This window comes from Phoenix dactylifera, chromosome 12 (genome assembly GCF_051530095.1).
Source record: "Phoenix dactylifera cultivar Ajwa chromosome 12, Ajwa_hap1_PhDact_Kaust_v1.1, whole genome shotgun sequence".
Classification (NCBI taxonomy): domain Eukaryota; kingdom Viridiplantae; phylum Streptophyta; class Magnoliopsida; order Arecales; family Arecaceae; genus Phoenix; species Phoenix dactylifera.
Genome location: NC_143201.1, coordinates 28,752,671 through 28,772,662, shown reverse-complemented (window position 1 = coordinate 28,772,662; position 19,992 = coordinate 28,752,671). Strand labels below are relative to the sequence as shown.

The 19,992-nt window shown below is 39.7% G+C and overlaps 1 protein-coding gene across 3 annotated transcripts; it reads left to right on the top strand.

Moving 5' to 3' along the window:
• The first annotated feature begins 9,960 nt into the window (after positions 1-9,960).
• LOC103709577 (eukaryotic initiation factor 4A-15-like) lies at positions 9,961-18,617 on the top strand. Of its 3 annotated transcripts, XM_088707992.2 has the most exons (6): positions 10,217-10,425; positions 13,140-13,274; positions 15,224-15,293; positions 15,403-15,509; positions 15,611-16,041; positions 17,649-18,617. In XM_088707992.2, the coding sequence occupies exons 3-6, from the start codon at positions 15,226-15,228 to the stop codon at positions 18,282-18,284; spliced, it is 1,242 nt and encodes a 413-aa protein (XP_088564118.2). In that variant the 5' UTR covers positions 10,217-10,425; positions 13,140-13,274; positions 15,224-15,225; the 3' UTR covers positions 18,285-18,617. The 3 variants fall into 3 exon arrangements, with proteins under 3 accessions (XP_008793233.3, XP_089782945.1, XP_088564118.2); XM_008795011.6 differs by lacking the exon at positions 13,140-13,274 and having other exon boundaries at positions 9,961-10,425; XM_089926819.1 differs by lacking the exon at positions 13,140-13,274 and having other exon boundaries at positions 10,208-10,425; positions 15,221-15,293.
• Positions 18,618-19,992: the final 1,375 nt, after the last annotated feature.

The window sequence follows — 19,992 nt, the reverse complement described above, 5'->3', positions numbered from 1 at the left end:
TCTTTCATTCCTTTTATAACAAACAGAAAAAAAAAAATCGTTTCCATCCATCTTTCTATATTTCACCAAACATATGGGAGGAAACCTTTCATCCATCCTTTTCCCCATCCTTCTTTTTCTCTTATCTCCATCCTTTCTCCAATCTATTCATGACAAACAGATGAATAGTTGAAGCTACCTATAAAGCTGATTAATGTTTTTAAAATGAAATTACTATTGTTGCCCCTTTATTTCCTTCTTATAGCCGACATATTGTGATAGAGGAATAAGCCCTGCACTTTAAAACTGCAAGGTTGCGGTCTTGTATATGTGATCGGTTAACGCTGTTCATTTCTAAAATTGAGATGCATATTAAATGATCTGTTGTAAGACTACTGAATGGTCCATTAGGTGCGCTGAGAAGCTTGTAATTTCCATTAGCTTATGCATAGAATTTTATGGTGTTATTTTCAAGTTAACATGCAATTATTGTGATATTTGCGCACGCATATTTCTTCCCATGGATCTGAGCTAGGTTGTTACTATGATGATTCATATAACTAATATGAATAGTCCAAATGTTCTACAAATGCCTTCTCATATGAAAAGTTTGAGAGTAATGGTATTATATCAAAAACCAGTTTGAGGTCTGTTCATGCTGTCATATATTACCTTATACTGTTACATAGTTGTTCAAGTGATGAGATTGTACAAATACAATTGAACACTCGACTCTGAATATTTGAGCTGAACTTTGAACTTGAAACTGGAGAAGGGCTGTTGAGAGAACATGAACTCAATCTTGAACTCGACAGAGGTGTATAATATGCTATGGTTAGATGAGGCTAGTAGTTGAAGCTATTGATCAATCTTCGAATATGGCCTGTTTGAATTGGGTTTGACTTAGAAAAGGAAGGAATTTTTTCCTCTTCTCTTTTCATTTCTCTCTTCGGATAAGAAAAAGGAAGTTAACTATTATCAAAATACAATTAGTGACCCCCAACTTGCATACTTCTTTCTGTAAAATAAAAATCAAAACTTGTGAAAACCATGGACTATCTATTTGTTTATTTGCTGGAACCATTAACTTTACATGCATTCCAAACTTTATAAAAATGATGTACACTATACAATCACAAACTCCCCTCCCCATGTAATATTAAAATTTATATGTTAGGTAAGCTCTCTTCTTTGGAAGAAAAAGGCAAAACAAAGTGCTGCTATGTGAGCTTAATCCTACAATATATGTTAGTTTTTTTCTTTGGCATGTTATGGCAATCCAGATAACTTAAAATTTATTTTTCTCAGGGGAATAAACTTCTAAGGTATTTTTCTTGGGAAAAAGAGAAAATGGTAAAAATTAGTTGATATTTTAGTTATGATAACTTCAATAACATAGAAAATTGTTCTATAGAATGCGAGAAAAGTATAAGTCTCTGTTTATAAATCAACTTCAACATGACTCTTTCTGACAAGATTTAGTGGTAAAAATTACTTGATATTTTAGTTATGAAAATCAAAAGTAAAAAAAAAAAAAAATGTTTGGCTAGTCACCCCATGACCCATGGAGTTATCATGTTATTTAAAAGCTGAAGGATGAATCGCAAGTAGGCTGACACAAACTTGTCCGCTCTTTCCGACATCTTGGTCCTACCCTACAGGGTCTATGGGCCCCACACGGCTGGCCCGAGGCAAAGGTTTCGAAACTGTTCAAAATTGGCGGGGCCCACCCTGGTTTAAAAGAGAAAAGGCACCCTGCCACTGGCACATGATGTAGCACAAGGCATGCATGCGTATCTAGTCGGAACCACGCAAAGTGAGGTTTGATACACACCACCGTCGTGAACTGACACGTTTTTTATTATTTGGGCAACATGGTTTAGGCTCGGGTGGTTCTATATACACCCCCCCTATTGCTCAGGACACCCCCCAAAAATTAAAAAAAAATTAAATACTCTCTACACCCCCCATTTGCTAAGGACACCCCTAAAAAATTAAAAATTCCTAAATTACCCCCCACCCTCCCCACCCCCTCACCTAAATTGCTCTCTACACCCCCCAAACCCCCCCCCCCACCCCGCTCTTCCCCTCCAAAACACCTCGCCAACGCCCAAAACCCCCCCGTTCCCCCTTCTCCCTCTCGTCGCCGGCATTCTCCCGATCTCCGACCACCTCGCCGGCTTCTCCCGGAACCACCTCGCCGGCTTCTCCCGAAATTTTTTTTTTCCACGGTTCGTGCTCCGTTCGGCACTGGATCGCCGAACAAAAGGCTTCTGTTCGGCACTGTGCAGCCGAACAGATCTGTTCGGTTGAGGGTTGCCGAACAGAAGGCTTCTGTTCGGCACTGTTCAGCCGAACAGAAGCCTTTTGTTCGGCGATCCAGTGCCGAACGGAGCACGAACCGTGAAAAAAAAAAAATTTCGAAACAAGGTGGAACACGTACCTTTGCGGCCGATTCTTCGTCCCAAATCACTAGTTGCTTGTCCATGCTTCGAATGGGGCTTAAATTTCCTTCAAAGATCGCCTAAACGATGTAAATGGATCGAGGGGTTTAAGGGGGGTTTGAGGGGGGGTTTTTTTTTCTTTTCAAAACGAAACGGAGGAGGAAGGGGGGGTGTATGAGAAAATTTCAAGGGCAATATGGTAATTACACTAAAGGTTAGTTTGGGTATTTTTTTTTTGGTTTTTAGGGGGTGTCCTGAGCAATAGGGGGGGTGTATATAGAACTACCCTTTAGGCTCTGAAGCATTTCTGAGTGCAAAGACATTATCGTCCTTGGGAATCTGGCACCGTAATCTAGGTATTTCGAGATAAACTTTGACGATCATATTAGTGAAAAAAAAAATAGGTGTAAAATTTGTCATTAAAGACCATGATGCCAGACTGATGGCGACCGAAGATCAGCAGATCTTCAACATGTGTGCCGTTAGTCCAGGACCACATAGGAGGACATCACCAATGTGATGCTCGTAATAGGTGCGAATCGCATCTTTTTTGAGAGGAACTCGGCTACGGTGATCGAGTGGATTCGAGGTCAGAGTTACACTGCTAAGGGAAGGCCACTGCTTCACAACATCCGCTGACTACTGGGAGAGTGTGACTCTTATCGGGTCACGCATGTCTCTAGGGAAGTAAACGATGTTGTAAATTGGGTAGCCTCCTTTACAGCTCACCACTCCGAAAACTTTGTTTGAGCAAACCACGAGTTTGTGCCTGAGCCATTGTGTGACCTCTTTTTTCTAGTTTTGTTGGCCACATTCACATCCGTTGCGTCTGAGCCGCTGTTGCGTCAAAAAAAAAAAAATCAAGTCCACCCAGATTCATGCACTGTTGTGCACCATTAGGCATTCTATTGATTTCATAAGCCGAACACAAAATTCTAAAGCCTAATATATAGGTTTTCTTTAGAAAAAGTTTGCATATTTTATAAGTTAATAATTTTGAAATTTATATTAAATAATTTCACCCAAAGATCCAAACCATATTAAATATAGTTGTAATGTGAAAAATACCTAAAACCAAAGTTCATATATTTTGATAGTCTCTAATATATGCATCAAGTCAGTATAAAAGTGAATAATATGAATTATTCTAGTATAGTGAAATATATAAAAGGATGCATAAATTGAAAATCTACTTCATGGATAATAATCTCCATATATTAATTTAAATTTAGTAGATTTTGATTTCTATATCATAGTAAAATATAATATTATGCTATTAAAATTGTCTGATTTAGCATCTACTTTATATTTAAGTTTTATACATGAATTTTGATTTTTTTTAGATATTTTTTATGAAGTATAGATCATGAGTTTGAATCATCCAATTTAAAAGAAAAAAATGATATATATTTTGTTCATGTCTATAATAAAGCTATAATTTTTAATTGCAGTAGAGGTAACCACACTCAAAGCTACTCTTGGGTGGTACTTGTTCATCCTAGGACCACCTTAACCTCATCATCTCCATGTAAAATAGCAAGTTGGTCAAACTTAATACATTTGTGGAAATCAAAAAATAAAATATATAAAAATTTAGAATAAATATTTGTCAGAAGTAGTCCATAATATAGTCTTCGTATGGTTAGCCACATAAATCGTCATCGAGTCTGCAGTACTATTAGCTTCTCTATTTAGATGTGTCATCTCATACGACAGTAATGTTGCACCTGTAATCCAACGGTCATACATCAAAGGATGGAAAATAGTTTGTGCAGTAGGTTTACTTGATTGCTACCTAATCACCATCAAGGAATTCCTCATATTTCGTGGCATAATAATGACAGCCATTCTCTATAGTAATTCTTTTTTTTAAAGGGAAGAGCAATAGTAATTCAAGAGAGAGAATTGCAGCAACGTGTCTAAAGTTTAGAGAACACGTCGAGAGGCGGTCAGAGTAGATATTGTACACGCGGCTTGCTACAATTTGCAGAAGGTTTAGTTGCACGTAGACATCACTTTTGAATCATTTAACCAAGAAAATAACCCTCACTATCGAACTTGGAGTCAACGATAGGGATAATGTCCTCGCTGGCTGAAGATGACGTGCTGCATTGAACGGTGCAAACCACCATCTCGTTCAAGCCCTTGGGGATATTGGGAGGAGAAGTCGCCATTAATTCGGAATAGCGCCCAGGATTCTTGAAATTTTGGTGCTCGACGAATAATTTGCCGCGGCATTATTCCAAGCGAATCTTGGCTACTTCGCGTGGATTGCATTGCCTTTTTTCTTTTTTTTTTCTTTTCCTCCTCTCGACACGTCTAATCGCTAAGGGCTGCATGATACTGTGAGCATGCGAAGAGAAGATAGCAGCATGTATATTGAAAGGTAAATAGAGTGGTAGGCTGGGTTGTCTCGGCATTTTGAAGATATTATATAAATTTTTACCAATGGGCTTATTATAGATATATATTTTATATTTTATTATTATTATTATTATTATTATTTTGGCTTCGCAGGTTGTAAGAACTATCGCAGCAGCAGCAGCAAAAAGCTGGAAGATGACAGCCGGGCCGCGCTAGTGTCATCATCCGTGTGACGTGAAATAAAGCGTTTGGCCGCGTTGCAGGGCCTACGTGGACGTGTCGATCTCTTTGTCGTTTATGACCATCGGAACCCGGCACAGAGACCTGATAGCTGACCTCCATACTCTCAAAGATCGGTTTGAAATAGACAGGCCAGGCTGGGCACAAGGGCTTTCTTTTTTTTGGTCCAAAGACACAGGGCTTCGTCGGTGAAGTAGTTGGCCCTTGCGAGCGATCATTTTTCAGACACATCGCCGTTCTGGTTCCCTTGCCCCCCCCCCCCCTAGATCACAGCTTTACATGACGGAGCCCGGATTGCTGTCTGAAAACAAGGGAAAGTGGGAAGTAGGTTGCGGTCGGGAGAGACTTCGGAATGCATAGTTGGAGTTTTAATTAAAAAATATATATTTTCTAATTTTTAGTTATTTTAAATTTTTTAAAATATTTTTTGCGAGACTTTTTTTTTTATATAGAAAAGTTATGACTCTTCGAAAGAAAATATTGGCTTCCAAAAAAATACAATATTTTCGAAACATTACATATCTTCAGAAGAGTCACGTTTCTCTATTCTTCGTATAGAATCTATAAATAAACTCCTATGTGATTAATCCTAATTCAATCCAATCTCTCTCTCTTTTTTACTGCTACTCTGTTTCCAAAAAAATTTCTTCCTTTTCATCTTTTATTCTTTTCTAGGCATCTGAAGAAGTCGATCGGGTTAAGTTTCCCCAGCGATCGTGCTCGTTAGAGAAAAATCGAACTGAGTCGGATTATTGTACCTTAAGAATAAGATCGCTGCAAACCCGCATGTAGGGGCGAATCATATTCTTAAGGCAGTGTATATAACACACCTCGATCTAAACAAGCTCTTTTCAATCTTCTAAATTTATTCTAATAAATTATTTTTTATAATATTTTTATAAAATAAAAATATAATAATTTTTAGGCAATATTTTTCTAACATGCATTCCAACTCCTGCCTTGTTCCTGTTGGAATGTGATTGCTTTTTATTCGAGTCAAAAGTGGTGGACTGGAGTAGAATCTATTAAAAGCTCAAATAACCGGGGAATGACGTGCACTTTTTTTCTTCAGTGTGGTGGAAGAAAAAACATTTTCTATCATTTCGTCGCATTCAAAGGCATTGTTGTGCTGCCATAGACTTGGCTTTCTCTTTCTTCATTTTCAACTTTCGTTCGTCAATTTTTCAATTGCAAACAACTCATTTACGATGGAGATAGAGTGCTTGCCAGTTCATGGCCTCATCGGTGATAAGTACATGCCACCTGCAATGTTGGCTTTATGTTTTTTTTTTTTTTTTTAGCTCCGCTGGAATCACTTCCGCAGCGCACTGATATTGGCCGTGCTTTAACATACAGAAGACGGACCATCGAGGCGTAACACAGTAGGAACGGGACTTTAATTTTATTGGAATAATCCAGATTTGCAACGCACGGACATCGATTAAATGTGGAAATCGAATGCCCTCCGTCTGATCTGCCGGTACTAAGGTGGAACTGGAGTGACATACTTACACGCGAGTTCGCCCATACTGTTGGAGAGGATATGAGTCTTTCTACCCATATCGGACATTCCTTGGTGGAAGAGGGCTCAATGGAGGCTGCTATGCGGATGAAATTAGTTCTCGTCGTATAGATCAAACATATGGTTCAGAATATAGAACAAATATTAATTAAATTAAGTAACAGTAGTGAAAAAAATAAAAAAATAATTTTTTTTTAAAAAAATAAAAATATGAACAATTCTACTGTCACGCATAAAAAAGTTTCATACTTGTAAACTATTCTAACTAGGATTGGAATAAAAATTATGATAAACTAGAAATAAAAATCTAATATAAGCATGACAAAGAATGGACTCCCAACGTGGCAAAGCTAATCTAAGTGGGATAATGTGTTGCAGCAAGAAATCCTGCTCGACCAGTACAAAACCGCTCAGCCCAGCACCACATCAGAGTCATGCCACTTAAATCATATCCGATCATACTTCCAAACTCTGCCTTATTTGCATCATGGAACTTGCCCATGGCCATTATTGGGAATCAAGTATGTCCAAAAATTTCTTGGAAGAGTGTTACGTGGAAATAAACACAGCTCCATTTTAAGAGGATGGAGCAAAATCAATTCATGTGAGTATAGTTGTCGGTTTGTTGCTTGGATTATGAGAATGCAACAGCAATATAAAGGTGGGGCATGTATTCCTTTCATTTCCCTCATTGAAGAGTAGCTGTGTGGCGAAAACTTTTTTACCATAGAATGTACACAATTTAAATAAAAAGCATTATTATTACCACAGTGGTTGCTATAAATAATTTTTTGACAAGGCCGTGGCAGCGGAGGGAGGCGGATCTTCGGCACGTCGTTGCTTGCTGGTGTTGGGTGTGGATCACATCCTCCTTGGGAAAAACTCGACTATGGTGATTGAGTGGGTTTGGGGTCAAAAATGTGGTACGAAAGGGAGGCCGCTGCTCCATGACGTCCGCAGATTACTGAAGAAGTGTGCCTCCCATCAGACCACGTATGTATATAGGAAAGCAAACGGTGCTATAAACTAGGATGCCTCCTATGCAGCCCATCATTGTAAAGGTTTCATCTAGGCGAATCAAGTGTTATTGCCTGTGCCCTTATATAGTCTTTTATTTTCTGATCTTGTTGGCCGCATTGACACCCATCAAGTGTGAACCGCTGTTGTACAAATAAATAAATAAATATTTTCTTCCAAACAGCATCCGCGCATACATCTTGAGCCAACTCGACGGTACTGTGGATGCGATGGTGCTTCCTTTTAGTGAAGTTAACACGAAAGCTATACTCCTCAAGCATAAATCTGTTTCCCAAAATACATATTTTTTGATTGAATTCGTCAATTCTTGGTTTTCGGTATTACAAGCATGTATCAGAATCTCATTACTCTTGAACTAATCACATTCATCTATCAGAAATTGTGAGTAGCAAACCTAAATTACTGAAAAAAGAAGACTAAATAACTAATTATAGTCATTTGAAATACTTTTACACCTTAACGTCAACAGTGCAAAACATGTGCCATCACATTAGTCTAAACTGTGTGATAAATAATGATTCATTCAAAACATATTCTTAATTGATGGGATCACCGTCCGTCGAATTCTATCATAAAGAAATTCGGAGGAAAGTCCAGTTTGCTACGTTCAAGCCGAGTTTGACAGGATCGGGCCTAGCCCAAATTGAATTCTCGAGGGAGCCATCCAGTTCCATTCACGCATCATTGCTGTTCTATGTAGGCCCAGGCTTGACCCAGCACAAAAGCTTTACAGACGTACAGCCCAATAAGGAACTATGCAACGGAAGGCAGCCCAGCACTTACGAAGGAGGCCTGGAAATCCATCAAGCAAGCTTAGTGTTGAGGGAATGCAAGTTCCCCCGAGTACATGAGAACCTTGCCAGTACGGGACCGGATGACGGCCGACCTCGGGCGACCGAACTTGATGCCCGACTTAAGAGCGCCCGACCCCGGGAGTCGGACTCCACCAACTGTCCACTATGGGTACTTTCCCCTACGGACCGACGTAGGATCACGCCTTAGGTGGCTTACTCCACAATTAATACGCCCGACCTGGCACCCCACCAAGCGTCTAGCTTCAGGGCTCTTGACCTCGGAAGTCCGACCTCGCCGCCCACCTACCGCGGTTGTACCCTTCTGAAGTCCAGTCAGGGGCCATACCCTGCCACCGCCTCTAGCATTTAATGCGCATGATCTCTGCAAACCCCCGACTCACTCAACAATTAATGTATATCTCCGACTTACTCAAAAATTAATGCATATCTTCGGCTCACTCAACAATTAATGCGCGTAGCTCTTATCATCTACAGATCTTCGGTCCTCCACGGCAAATCGGCTCGGCAACATTCGGTCAGCCGTGACAACTCTCTGATCCCGACCTTGCCTCCGATGTCAAGGCATTAATTCATCTGGTCGCGCACCAACTCAAGCGACGTGCTGAGTCGTACGACAACCTCGCCCCATCACATCACAGGTAATCCGACCCCCCTATAAAAAGGAACCTCTCCTTCTCAGTGGGGGGTTGGACTCAGAAAAACCCAGCAAAAAATATATCTTCCTCCTCTCTCATTCTCCAAAATTAAGCTCCCCTCTGACTTAAGCATCGGAGGGCCGGCGCCGGAAACCCCGGCCACCGGTTTTCTCTTGCAGGCCCTCCACGGAGAACGCCGCTCGCCGACGGATCGCCGCCTACCAGTGTTCGCCGGAGCTCCTCCTCCTCAGCCGACGGCCACCCCCGGGTCTAATTTCCAGCAACACTTAGGTTGTTGACACCGAGATCGAGAATGGGTTAATTAACGACAAACAAGTGTAGCGAGAGGCCTTGAAGCTCAGTCAAGATGAACACATACGTAAGTCATCAAGCTTACGCACTGTGCTCGCCAGCATATATCTATTTGGCATTCAACCACAAAATGCCTGCTTCTACGTCCTCGCGCCAATATTAGCATGAAATCTGTAACCAAAAAAATTAAAAAACAACATAGTGCGACATCATGAGAACTCAAATTCAAGACCAAACTCATAGATGATGATGCATTGCCAACTCAAGTAGAAGTCAATTTGCAATCATACTAATTTGTGTTATGGTAGGGAACTTGGGCCAAAAAAAAAAAAAAAGTAGGCCAAACTTAAACACAAAATTAATCATTCATTAATAGAATAAATTATTAGTTAGATCAGGTCCGCGAGCTTAGCAGTGGACCCGTCCAACCGTGGACCAACATGCACAAAGACGGACAAGAAAAGAGGCGAGAAAAAAATGGTGCAATATAAATGTATTTGTGTGGCTTGGTTCGTGGTTGGACCAGTCCACTAGTTCAACGGTGGATTTGGTTTGATTACAAATTTCACTATTAATAGGACTGTTTTCAAGAACACAGTATTTGTCATTCCTAATCCATCTAACGATCTGCCGCAGATTTTGCTCTCGCATTAAAATTTTCATTTTTTGAATTACAATTATATTTGACTTGAACACGGCAGTGATTCTATATTTCTATCAAAGGTCAGTGCTCTGTTATTCTGAATCTTAAAATCATGGTCGTCCATACTGTGCACCCAGAGAAAAGCGTAGTTTATCGGCAAAGTCGGTGAATGTAGCCCGGTATTTGTTATTTGTTACGCTAGTGGTAGTCGGATATTTAGGGACCTAATGGGGGGAGGAATCCTACACGCTCGAGGCTCGCCTCCTATCGAGCCCTAGCTCTCCCTCCACAAGCAAAGAAAGAATTCCTCTCCTTTCCCGTCGCGTAGAAGCCGTGCTGTCTCTCTCGCTCGCTCGCTCTCTCTCTCTCCCGACCGACTTCGAATACTCTGCTCACCGGCTTCGAGGGCCGACTGATCTCTGGAAAACTGCAGGTAATCAGATCTCCGAGTCTCTGTTTTTCATCTTTTTGTTTTTTTGGCTTAGTTGTGATTTCGGATCTGTTCTCGGTTTTCTTGTTTGGGTTCGTTCTGATCTGATTGTTCGGATTCGGTTGATTTCTATTTGGATTTTGTTTGTGGATCTTCGGTAGATTTCTTTTCCAGTTCTTTCGTTTCTTGTTCCTTTTTCGATAAGTTGTTATTGATGTTCCGTGGATTGTCCGCCGATTTGATATCCAATATGCGCTCCGCGTTTTACAAGAGATCGTAAGGTTCGTGGATCGCGAACTACGAACTGGGGATTGAAGTAAGATTTTATTTTTTTTCTTTTATTTTAAGTAGTCAGCAAAGGTTAAAGGGAAGGAAAGACATAATTCAAAAGCTACTATTGTAGCTATTTGAAAGTCTGAAACTATAAACTACTTCTATTTTATTGATTATAAAAATAGGGAGGTAGGTTATGAAATTATTGATTATGGAATTTTAATCTTGTGACATGAGGGGTTTGTTGAACTGGTGAGTGGGTTAGTGAACTTTTTTCCGTCTCTACCATGGCACAAGTAAGTTGGTGTTATTCTATGGATTTCTATCAAGGTGACACTAATAATCAATTTCTTTAATTGATTCACCTGTTTTGTTTGACTTTTTGGTGCTATGAGATGTTCGCTTTGTCATATAATCAAGGTATGAAGGAGGGAATAGCTATTAATTAATTGCTGAATTAGTTTTGAGCATACCACATTGTCAGGACCCATGCAGGCGTGTGCTTCTATTGGTTATGCGTCGTAGAGGTCTTGGATATTTAGACAAGGCCAAGAAACACAAATGACACCTTCTAGTCATTTTTTTAGGGTGAGATCTAGCATTGGTACAAACGGTATCAGAGCAGATTCGATCCATGGCCTATGTGGACTGTGGGACGATGCAGCACGAGCCTATTGGGGCTTACCATGGGCTGATGATGGTGCTTGTGATTGGATTTAAATAAATTTAGACTCTTAGCCTGGCAAAAAAACTAGAGCTTAAACCGAGGGTGGGATATTTGAGGACCCATGTGGGCGTATCTTTAATTCCAAATCAGTTATGCACTAGGAAAAACTTGGGTACTTATGTAGGGCTAAGGAATACAAATAACACCATTTGGTTAGTCTTTTTAGTTAAGATCCTAGGTTGTTTCACCCATCCTCCACTCTTAGTATCAATTTAATGCTGAAGGGACAAGGTCATGAGGAAGTCTGCTTTATTTAACTGATCTGACTTTTTATATTGAGTTACTAGTTAGACTTATCAAAGTTAGCAGCCTTTTGTGCCATTATGGACAAAAGAAGCTTCTAGTAGATGGAATTTAGCTTTAAGATTTGCATTCTAGATCATGACCCTGTACTGGCTTTTAGTGTCACATTTTCTCAAAAATAATTGAGATATGCTTTCTTTAAAAGGTTTGTTTTTTTTCTTGATAGTACTATAAATTGATATTATTTGATTTGATTTCTCAATAGAAGTAACAAGTTGTGAAGATATTCTTATTACTTATTTATTTTTGCTCAAGATTGGATTCATTTAAGTATGGGGGTCTACTATATCAATCCAACAGGATACCAGTATCAATATGGAACTCTGCATGGCCTCATATTGACCATGGTACTATTTGTTGTGCTGAGTTCAATAATGTACCATTTTGGCAGTACAGGGGCTAACGGGCCCAATGCAGAGACAGAAAACATGAGACTGACAAAAGGGAAATGTGTTAGATTCATGGACTTATCGTGGACTTCATATATATGACAAATTGATTGTTAGGATTTTTTTACATTAGGACATTCTTACTTAATAAAGATTGAGAAATTATAAAATAGAACGTGGGTATAAAATAGCTGGAGACAGGTCTGGTTGAGCCTTTTGTTTCAGAGTTTTTCATTTGATCAGTTTTGCTACATAAGGAACTATGTATTTAGGTTTAGTTCCTTGTTGTAAAAAAAAAAGAGAGGTGATGGTGCATCTTTCTGTGAATTTTGTTTGGAATATCTATTAATCATCTTGCAATTTATGTCTTTGTTTTGTAAGGTGCAAGTTATCTCGAACTACATAGTTCAAAAAATGTTCATGTTAAAAGATTTTACATGTTTGATTCTTGCACTATTCTTTTATGCAAGTAATGTTTGATGGGAATGCTTGCGTTGTTTATAGCAAAAGCATGAGTTCTGTGGTTTTCCTTAGTTTAAATTGCCAGTTTTAGTTAGTGGGTGATGTTTTCTGTCCTGTCTGATTTTGCTACGCCTTTTTTATGGTGCTATAAGTCAGCCATTTAATTTTTCTCTTTTTGCAGAAAAAGCTTGAGTGCTTCATTTTAGGACGTTGCAAGGAAAAAAAACTGCTTCATTTTCTTTTTTGCAAAAAATGACCCTCTTTTTTAAATAAAGGATCCAATTTGGAACTTTTTCGGTTTTCATATAATGAATTCATTGTCTCTGTGTCACACAGGGTACATTCGTAGTTTTTATTCAACTCCTGGTTTATTGTAGTTGAAAAGGGGAGAGACTTGCCTCCTATTTTCATTGTCATCCTCAAATTGCAATGAGATTCATGTCTTGGAGATGACGTTTTTTCCTTCAATCTTTCTTGTTCTTACATCTAAACACAATATATATTCTTACATAGTAAGAATGCCTATAAATTTTTTCGTTTTTTCCCTTCTTTTTAAACACGAGATTCATTGAGACATGGTGAGAAAACCTGGAGTTCAGGGATTGATAATTGCTGGCAATGCACGCAAACTAGCTTGGCTTCTCAAAAATGATGAGCAAGACACTCTTCTGTGCTTCTTGGCTTCAAGTTTTTAAAAGGTAGATAGGGATAAGGGCAACTAACTGATTTCATTTTCTGAATGATGAGACACTACATTCTAGTATATGAAGTTTCCCTTAAGAAAATTTCTATAGTTGCTAAACTTTTGGTGAGTTTTGATGGTTTCCATGTGGAGGATTTGGAGCATGGAATGCCGTACCGGCCCGGCCGTGGACCGGTACCGGAACGGATAAAAAACCGGTATTTCCCGGTTTTTTATCCGAACCGGCCGGTACGGGTGCGTACCGGCCGGTTCGGGCCCGTACCGGCCGGTTCGGGGCCGGTACGCACCCGTACCGGCCGGTTCGGATAAAAAACCGGAAAATACCGGTTTTTTATCCGTTCCGGTACCGGCCGGTACCGGCATCGTACCGGTGCGAACCGGCCGGTTCGCACCGGTACGATTTTTTTTTTTTTTTAGAACCACAGCGCCGCGCGCTGTGGTTTTTGAAACCACCGCGTACCGGCCGGTACGGGACCGGTACCAGCCGGTATGTACCGGACCGGACCGGTTCCGTACCGGTCCGGCCGGCCACCGGTACGCCGACCGGTACCGGTATGGGGGACCTTGATTTGGAGACCCTTTTGGGACCTCACAAGCATTACCAATAAATTGTGTGCCTGATGTAGGGGTTTTCCTTAGATAGAGAGTGAGCTTGTGAAAGTCTCATCTTAAGTGCATCTCAACTTCATTATTGAGGTTGTCTTTTCCTTTGTCTCGTAATGTGGACCATGCCTTCACTTATATATATATGCGAAAGGAATGATCAAATATGTGTGCTTCTAGTGGTTCTTAGGTTCACAAGATTAGCATCACTACTATAGAGCAGGCAAGATTTAGTAACTGGCATCTGTGAAGTCACTCCATTAATGACTTTGCCTTACCTTAGTTGTTGAGTTTCTTTCAGAATTTTTGAAGAATGTACTTATAATCCAATAGCTTTAAGACATTTCTCCGTGGATAATTAATTTGTCATATTTCACACTCAAGTCGGTATGCTTGTTCGATGAAGATTTTCAACGTCACCAACTTGGATTCCCTATGTTTTTGTTATTAGTGATTCAATATCGTGAAGATCCTTTATGCTTTGTTTACTACCATTGCAAGTATTGTTCACCTTCTCATCCATAATAACTGTTCAAGTTAGACCAAGATCAGTCAAAACATTGTTGGCGTAAATCTTGGTCAGCACTCAGTATTATTTCAAGAAGGTTCATCTAAGACTCAGCTTGCTCCATGTCTTGAGGCAAGACTATTAAAAGGTGCCTTGAGGCCCCTGGGTTAGTTGATTTGCATGCATCAAATAGAGAAGTTCATTTGAGGCGAACATCATGTATTTAAAGCCTTCAACAGGAGATGTATATATTAGGTCTTGTCTAATAATGGTACTGGTTAAAATTGGCACCATGCATCTAGTTTATTATATATATGTTATTGTATTATCCAATCATTTCATAACTTAAATGACTTGTTGATTTGTCACAATGCTGTCTGGGCTATTTTATCTTTAAAGAGTTACAGAAGGTTGGCCTATCCACTTTATAGAACTTCTGAGTTTGTTTATAAGTATATCAAACTTTACCTCTTAGTGATTGGCAAGCTGTGGGACTCAATCGTGTTCTCCAGATGTGACTTCCTTGTTTCTCTTATTATACAAGTACTTTTTCGGCTGGATTTTGCCAACTGACAGCTGCTTCTTCTTCTTTGGTCTGAAACTTAGAATTTGATTATGTCATGCGTCTTTTGTCCGTATGTTCTACAATACGGATTGTTGACGCAGCCATAGGGGTAGACTTTTAATTATCCAAAGATAAGATACAAGGTTCTCAGATAATATAATATTAAGATTAAAGACATTGTATAGTACAAACGATAACAGAACATTTATTATGATGTTTTTTGTTCTTCATTACATTTTGTCACTGTATCATGCTTTCCTTGTAGCAGACATGGCAGGACTGACACCAGAAGGATCTCAATTCGATGCTCGCCAATTTGATTCCAAGATGAATGAGCTGTACTGCGTTTCTTCTTTTCCCTTGTATTTCATCTTTAGAATAACTATCTCACTTCATGGAATTTTGTGCAAGTTATTGAGCTTGGAATTTGCATGTGTCAAATTGTAGGCTTACACAAGATGGCCAGGAGTTTTTTACCTCATATGATGAGGTCTATGACACTTTTGATTCCATGAATCTTCAAGAAAATCTTTTGAGAGGCATTTATGCATATGGTAGAATTGCCTATTCCCTTATTATGTTAATAATGTGCAGTTACTTATGTAAATAGTTTGTGGCTGACACCTTTTTCTTGATTAATATTCTATTTCTTTAGGTTTTGAGAAGCCCTCTGCAATTCAGCAAAGAGGAATTGTTCCTTTCTGCAAGGGGCTTGATGTTATTCAGCAGGCACAATCGGGGACAGGGAAAACTGCAACTTTCTGTTCTGGAATTCTGCAGCAGCTTGACTATGGATTGGTTGAATGCCAGGCTTTGGTTCTCGCTCCAACTAGAGAGCTAGCACAACAAATTGAAAAGGTTATGCGAGCGCTTGGTGACTATCTTGGCGTGAAAGTTCATGCTTGTGTGGGAGGAACTAGCGTTCGTGAGGATCAACGTATTCTTTCGAGTGGGGTTCATGTTGTTGTGGGTACACCAGGTCGTGTGTTTGACATGTTAAGGAGGCAGTCTCTCCGCCCTGATTATATTAGGATGTTTGTGTTGGATGAAGCAGATGAAATGCTTTCACGTGGTTTCAAGGATCAGGTTCCTTCTTTGACCATCCCTTTCCATGCAGATATTGATATTCTCTATGTTTTCGTCATTCAAGAGTGATTTACAGAGATAACTTGTATGAAGTGAAATTATTTCTTTGCAGTTGTCACTCTTTTATTTTTACTAATAAGTTCACAATGCTCTTTATTTCTAATAAAGTTTTACTTTGATATTAATAATCTTTAAAAGTTATTGTTTCATGCATAAGACTTGAAGCATTTTTTGTGGACGTGGAAGGCTTAAAGTTTTATTTTCTTTCAATAACCATCTTCTTCTCCATATAATGCAAAAGGCTGGAGTCCAGCATGTGGGGCACTCTGAGGCCTTTTATGAGGTGGACTTACATGTTTGTCATAAAAAAGTTTATTTACGGGACTTGAACTAGAGAGGGGATTAAAAGTTTTTCATGTGGAAGGCTTCTTGCTCACCTGCATTTCCCCAAAAAAGTGAGAAACTCAACCATATACTCATCATTATTACGTGCATGGCGCATTTTGGACATTTACTAACATTTTTTCTCTGAAATTGCACATTATTTGTAAATTATTAGGTTTCACGACCCATGTTTATTTTAATCATCCTATTTATGTGGTACCAGTATATTTCATTTTTTTCTTCCTATTTCCTGAATAGTAAGTAACCTAAGATTTTGCTCTTCTTTATTTGACATGGTTGATGTATGGTGCCATGCCATGTTGATAATGGTAGTAAATCTTGGGTTTTTTTTTCCAATCCACAATGTCACAGTTACACTTTGTAACTACCGAGAGGGGGGAAGGAATAATAAGATGATTCTTCACCACTTGTTTTTCTGAATTTCAGATTTCTGATAAATTCATTACAGTGATTTTTTTCAGAGAGAGTAATGTGCTGTTTGATGCATGTTTGTGTGTCAATTTCCGAAAAAACATAAATGAACCTTGCAATCTATTTTAAAGGATGGGCTGATGTTTACTGAATATGTAGGTATGTTGACTTAATGACTTGAATGGCATGATTTTGAAATGGGGGCATGTTACTTTGCCTTTTCCAGCCTTAGGCCCTTAGTTTGCACCCGTAATAATATCCACTTGCATAGAACAATGTCATGCATGGTCAGCTTTGCAGTGATTTACAAAATTGTGAAATTTTGAATTGGTGGAGTATATGATTTTTAGACTGGAAGGTATGTAGGCTAATTAACCTTACAGATCAAATGTCACTGATAGATAACCAGAGGCACTTGTATCCATCATTTTGTGATGTGGCTATTGAGGCATGATAAGCTTTGCATTGCATGTTAAAACTTGAGTTTTGATCATTGGTACACGCTATTGTTGGTGATATTCTTGTCTAATCACTGTTGTTTTCTAATATTCGAAATTCTGTGGACTTGGTCTTCTTTCTTCCAGCGTTAAGCCCTGTGTTGTCTTGTGAATATTCAGAGCATTGTAAACTGGGTAGTTAAACTCTCCCAACCTCATCTCAGCCTTATTAATTTATTTTTGGGTGGTTGTCAGAGAAAAATCCAGATGTATGCATATAGTTAGCTGCTATATTTTGTCTTTTTGTCCTGATTGCTTTTAATATTCTTGTTTTAATCATTCCCCTCTCTTCAGATATACGACATCTTCCAGCTTCTTCCTTCAAAAATTCAGGTTGGGGTATTCTCTGCCACAATGCCCCCTGAAGCTCTTGAGATTACTCGCAAGTTTATGAACAAACCTGTGAGGATCCTTGTAAAGCGAGATGAGCTTACCTTGGAGGGTATTAAGCAGTTCTATGTCAATGTTGAGAAAGAAGAGTGGAAGCTGGAGACCCTCTGTGACCTCTATGAGACTTTGGCCATTACACAGAGTGTGATTTTCGTCAACACCCGGCGCAAGGTGGACTGGCTTACAGACAAGATGAGGAGCAGGGATCACACAGTCTCAGCTACCCATGGTGACATGGATCAGAACACTAGGGATATTATCATGCGGGAGTTCCGTTCTGGTTCTTCTCGTGTACTTATCACCACTGATCTCCTGGCTCGTGGTATTGATGTCCAGCAGGTGTCCCTGGTCATAAATTATGATCTGCCAACCCAACCGGAGAACTATCTCCATCGTATTGGACGAAGCGGACGTTTTGGAAGGAAGGGTGTTGCTATCAACTTTGTCACTCGGGAAGATGAAAGAATGCTGTCTGACATTCAGAGGTTCTACAATGTCCTGGTTGAGGAGCTGCCATCCAATGTCGCCGACCTCCTCTGATGAGTTTTGTTGTTGAACTTCATATTTAATCTATATGTTCTGTCAGGTTTATTAATAATCTCGTCAAAGTTGTCTGACTATTTTTAGTGGCATGATTAGCAAAGACCTTTGAGTGGTGTTGGGTTCATTTGCAATGATGGCGACCAAAAGCTAATAATTGTTCGCCTCATCTTTGCAAATTTTGTAGCAGCTTAGTTTGTGTTTTGTCTTGGAGACCTTAAAGGAGTCATTTCGGATCTGCTTGTCTTGATGAAACTTGGGCTGATGCTAAGTTTTACAGCAGGAAGGTTTACGCATTATAATTACATGATATTTAAGTTGATGCTTTATCTATATATTGGTTTGGGGCTTTCTATTAGGCCCTCCTGATTTTTTGTTATGCACTTTATATAATGCATCTGCTGTTTTTAAATTGCGGCAATCCTTGGAACTTATTTTTGGTCGTGCATACAATGGATGGCAGTTTTGGATGATGTGCATTGATTTGGAAATCTAGTGTCTCTAGTTGCTTATTTAGATGAAGGTCTATCCAGTCTCCGGGAAATACAAAGCACAAGTTCTTCTGGTTTAGGTGGTCCGAAGGATTGTTATTGTTCTTTAGATGTAGATGTTGAATTGGCGAAGATGTAGAATTAGCTAGTCTAGGACCATTGATATCATGGCACTTGTGTTGAATATGCCATATCTTATTCACCTGCACCTCTTCTTTTCAGGTTCTTGACTATTTTAATTGTGATTGTTGAAATAATTTAATATAACTATTTAGTAAGCCTTTTAATTATTAGTAATCGCTATGAACCAGGGCCTCGGATTTCTCTTCATGGCAAAGGTAAGGCGGGTTTCTTTGCAGAGGTAGTCTCCTTGAGACAAGGCGTTTTAGGCTTTATGCATACGGGGCCATATGGACTTTGTGTGCAGACAAGGCTCGATCTCGTATCTTTTAGTCCCAGACTTGGACTTTGGAGGACGGTTCCTCTTATCTCGGTGAGTTAGACCAGGTCCGCCGGTTGAGCTGGTGGACCAGTCTAACCACGAAGCAGCATGCACAAAATGAGTTGGACCAGCCCCACTGCTGGGCTGGTGGATCAGTCTAAGTACGAAGCAGCATGCACAGAGACGGAGGGATCACTGGATTTGAGTATGGATATCCCTCTTCGGCCTGCACTGTGCTCCTTGGGCAGGTGAACTCATCCAGTGCCATCATCTCATCCTGAGGTTCTAGAGTCCTTGATTGGCATTCCACCTTTGTTGCTATCCTTCGTAGGTACTAACATTTTGAAAGCGAGACTCTGAAGGCACAACTCAAATCGAGACTCTTAGTATTATCCCCATCTTGCTACTGCTCCCTATATAGCTGCCACATCATCCATCTCGGAGATGGACAGCTGTGGTATATCATCATTCGTGTTTGTTATCCATCACAACTCTCTATTTCCAAGATGAGTCACAACCATCCATCTTCGAAATAGATGACATGGCAATAATCCAGATTTGTACAGCACTCTACAGTTTAAAATTTGTATTGCAGAGAATCTTGACTCAATTCTTACCGACTCCTCTGGCTTGGATTTACAACTCGTTCGATCTAAAATAGAGTTCACGCGGTTCGCTCAAGTCGGAATTCAATTACCAAGTTCCTTAGCTTCCTTTTAGCTTTACTCACCTTCCTCCTTTCTTCCACCTCTGTATGCCTGAACTCTCTACGTCG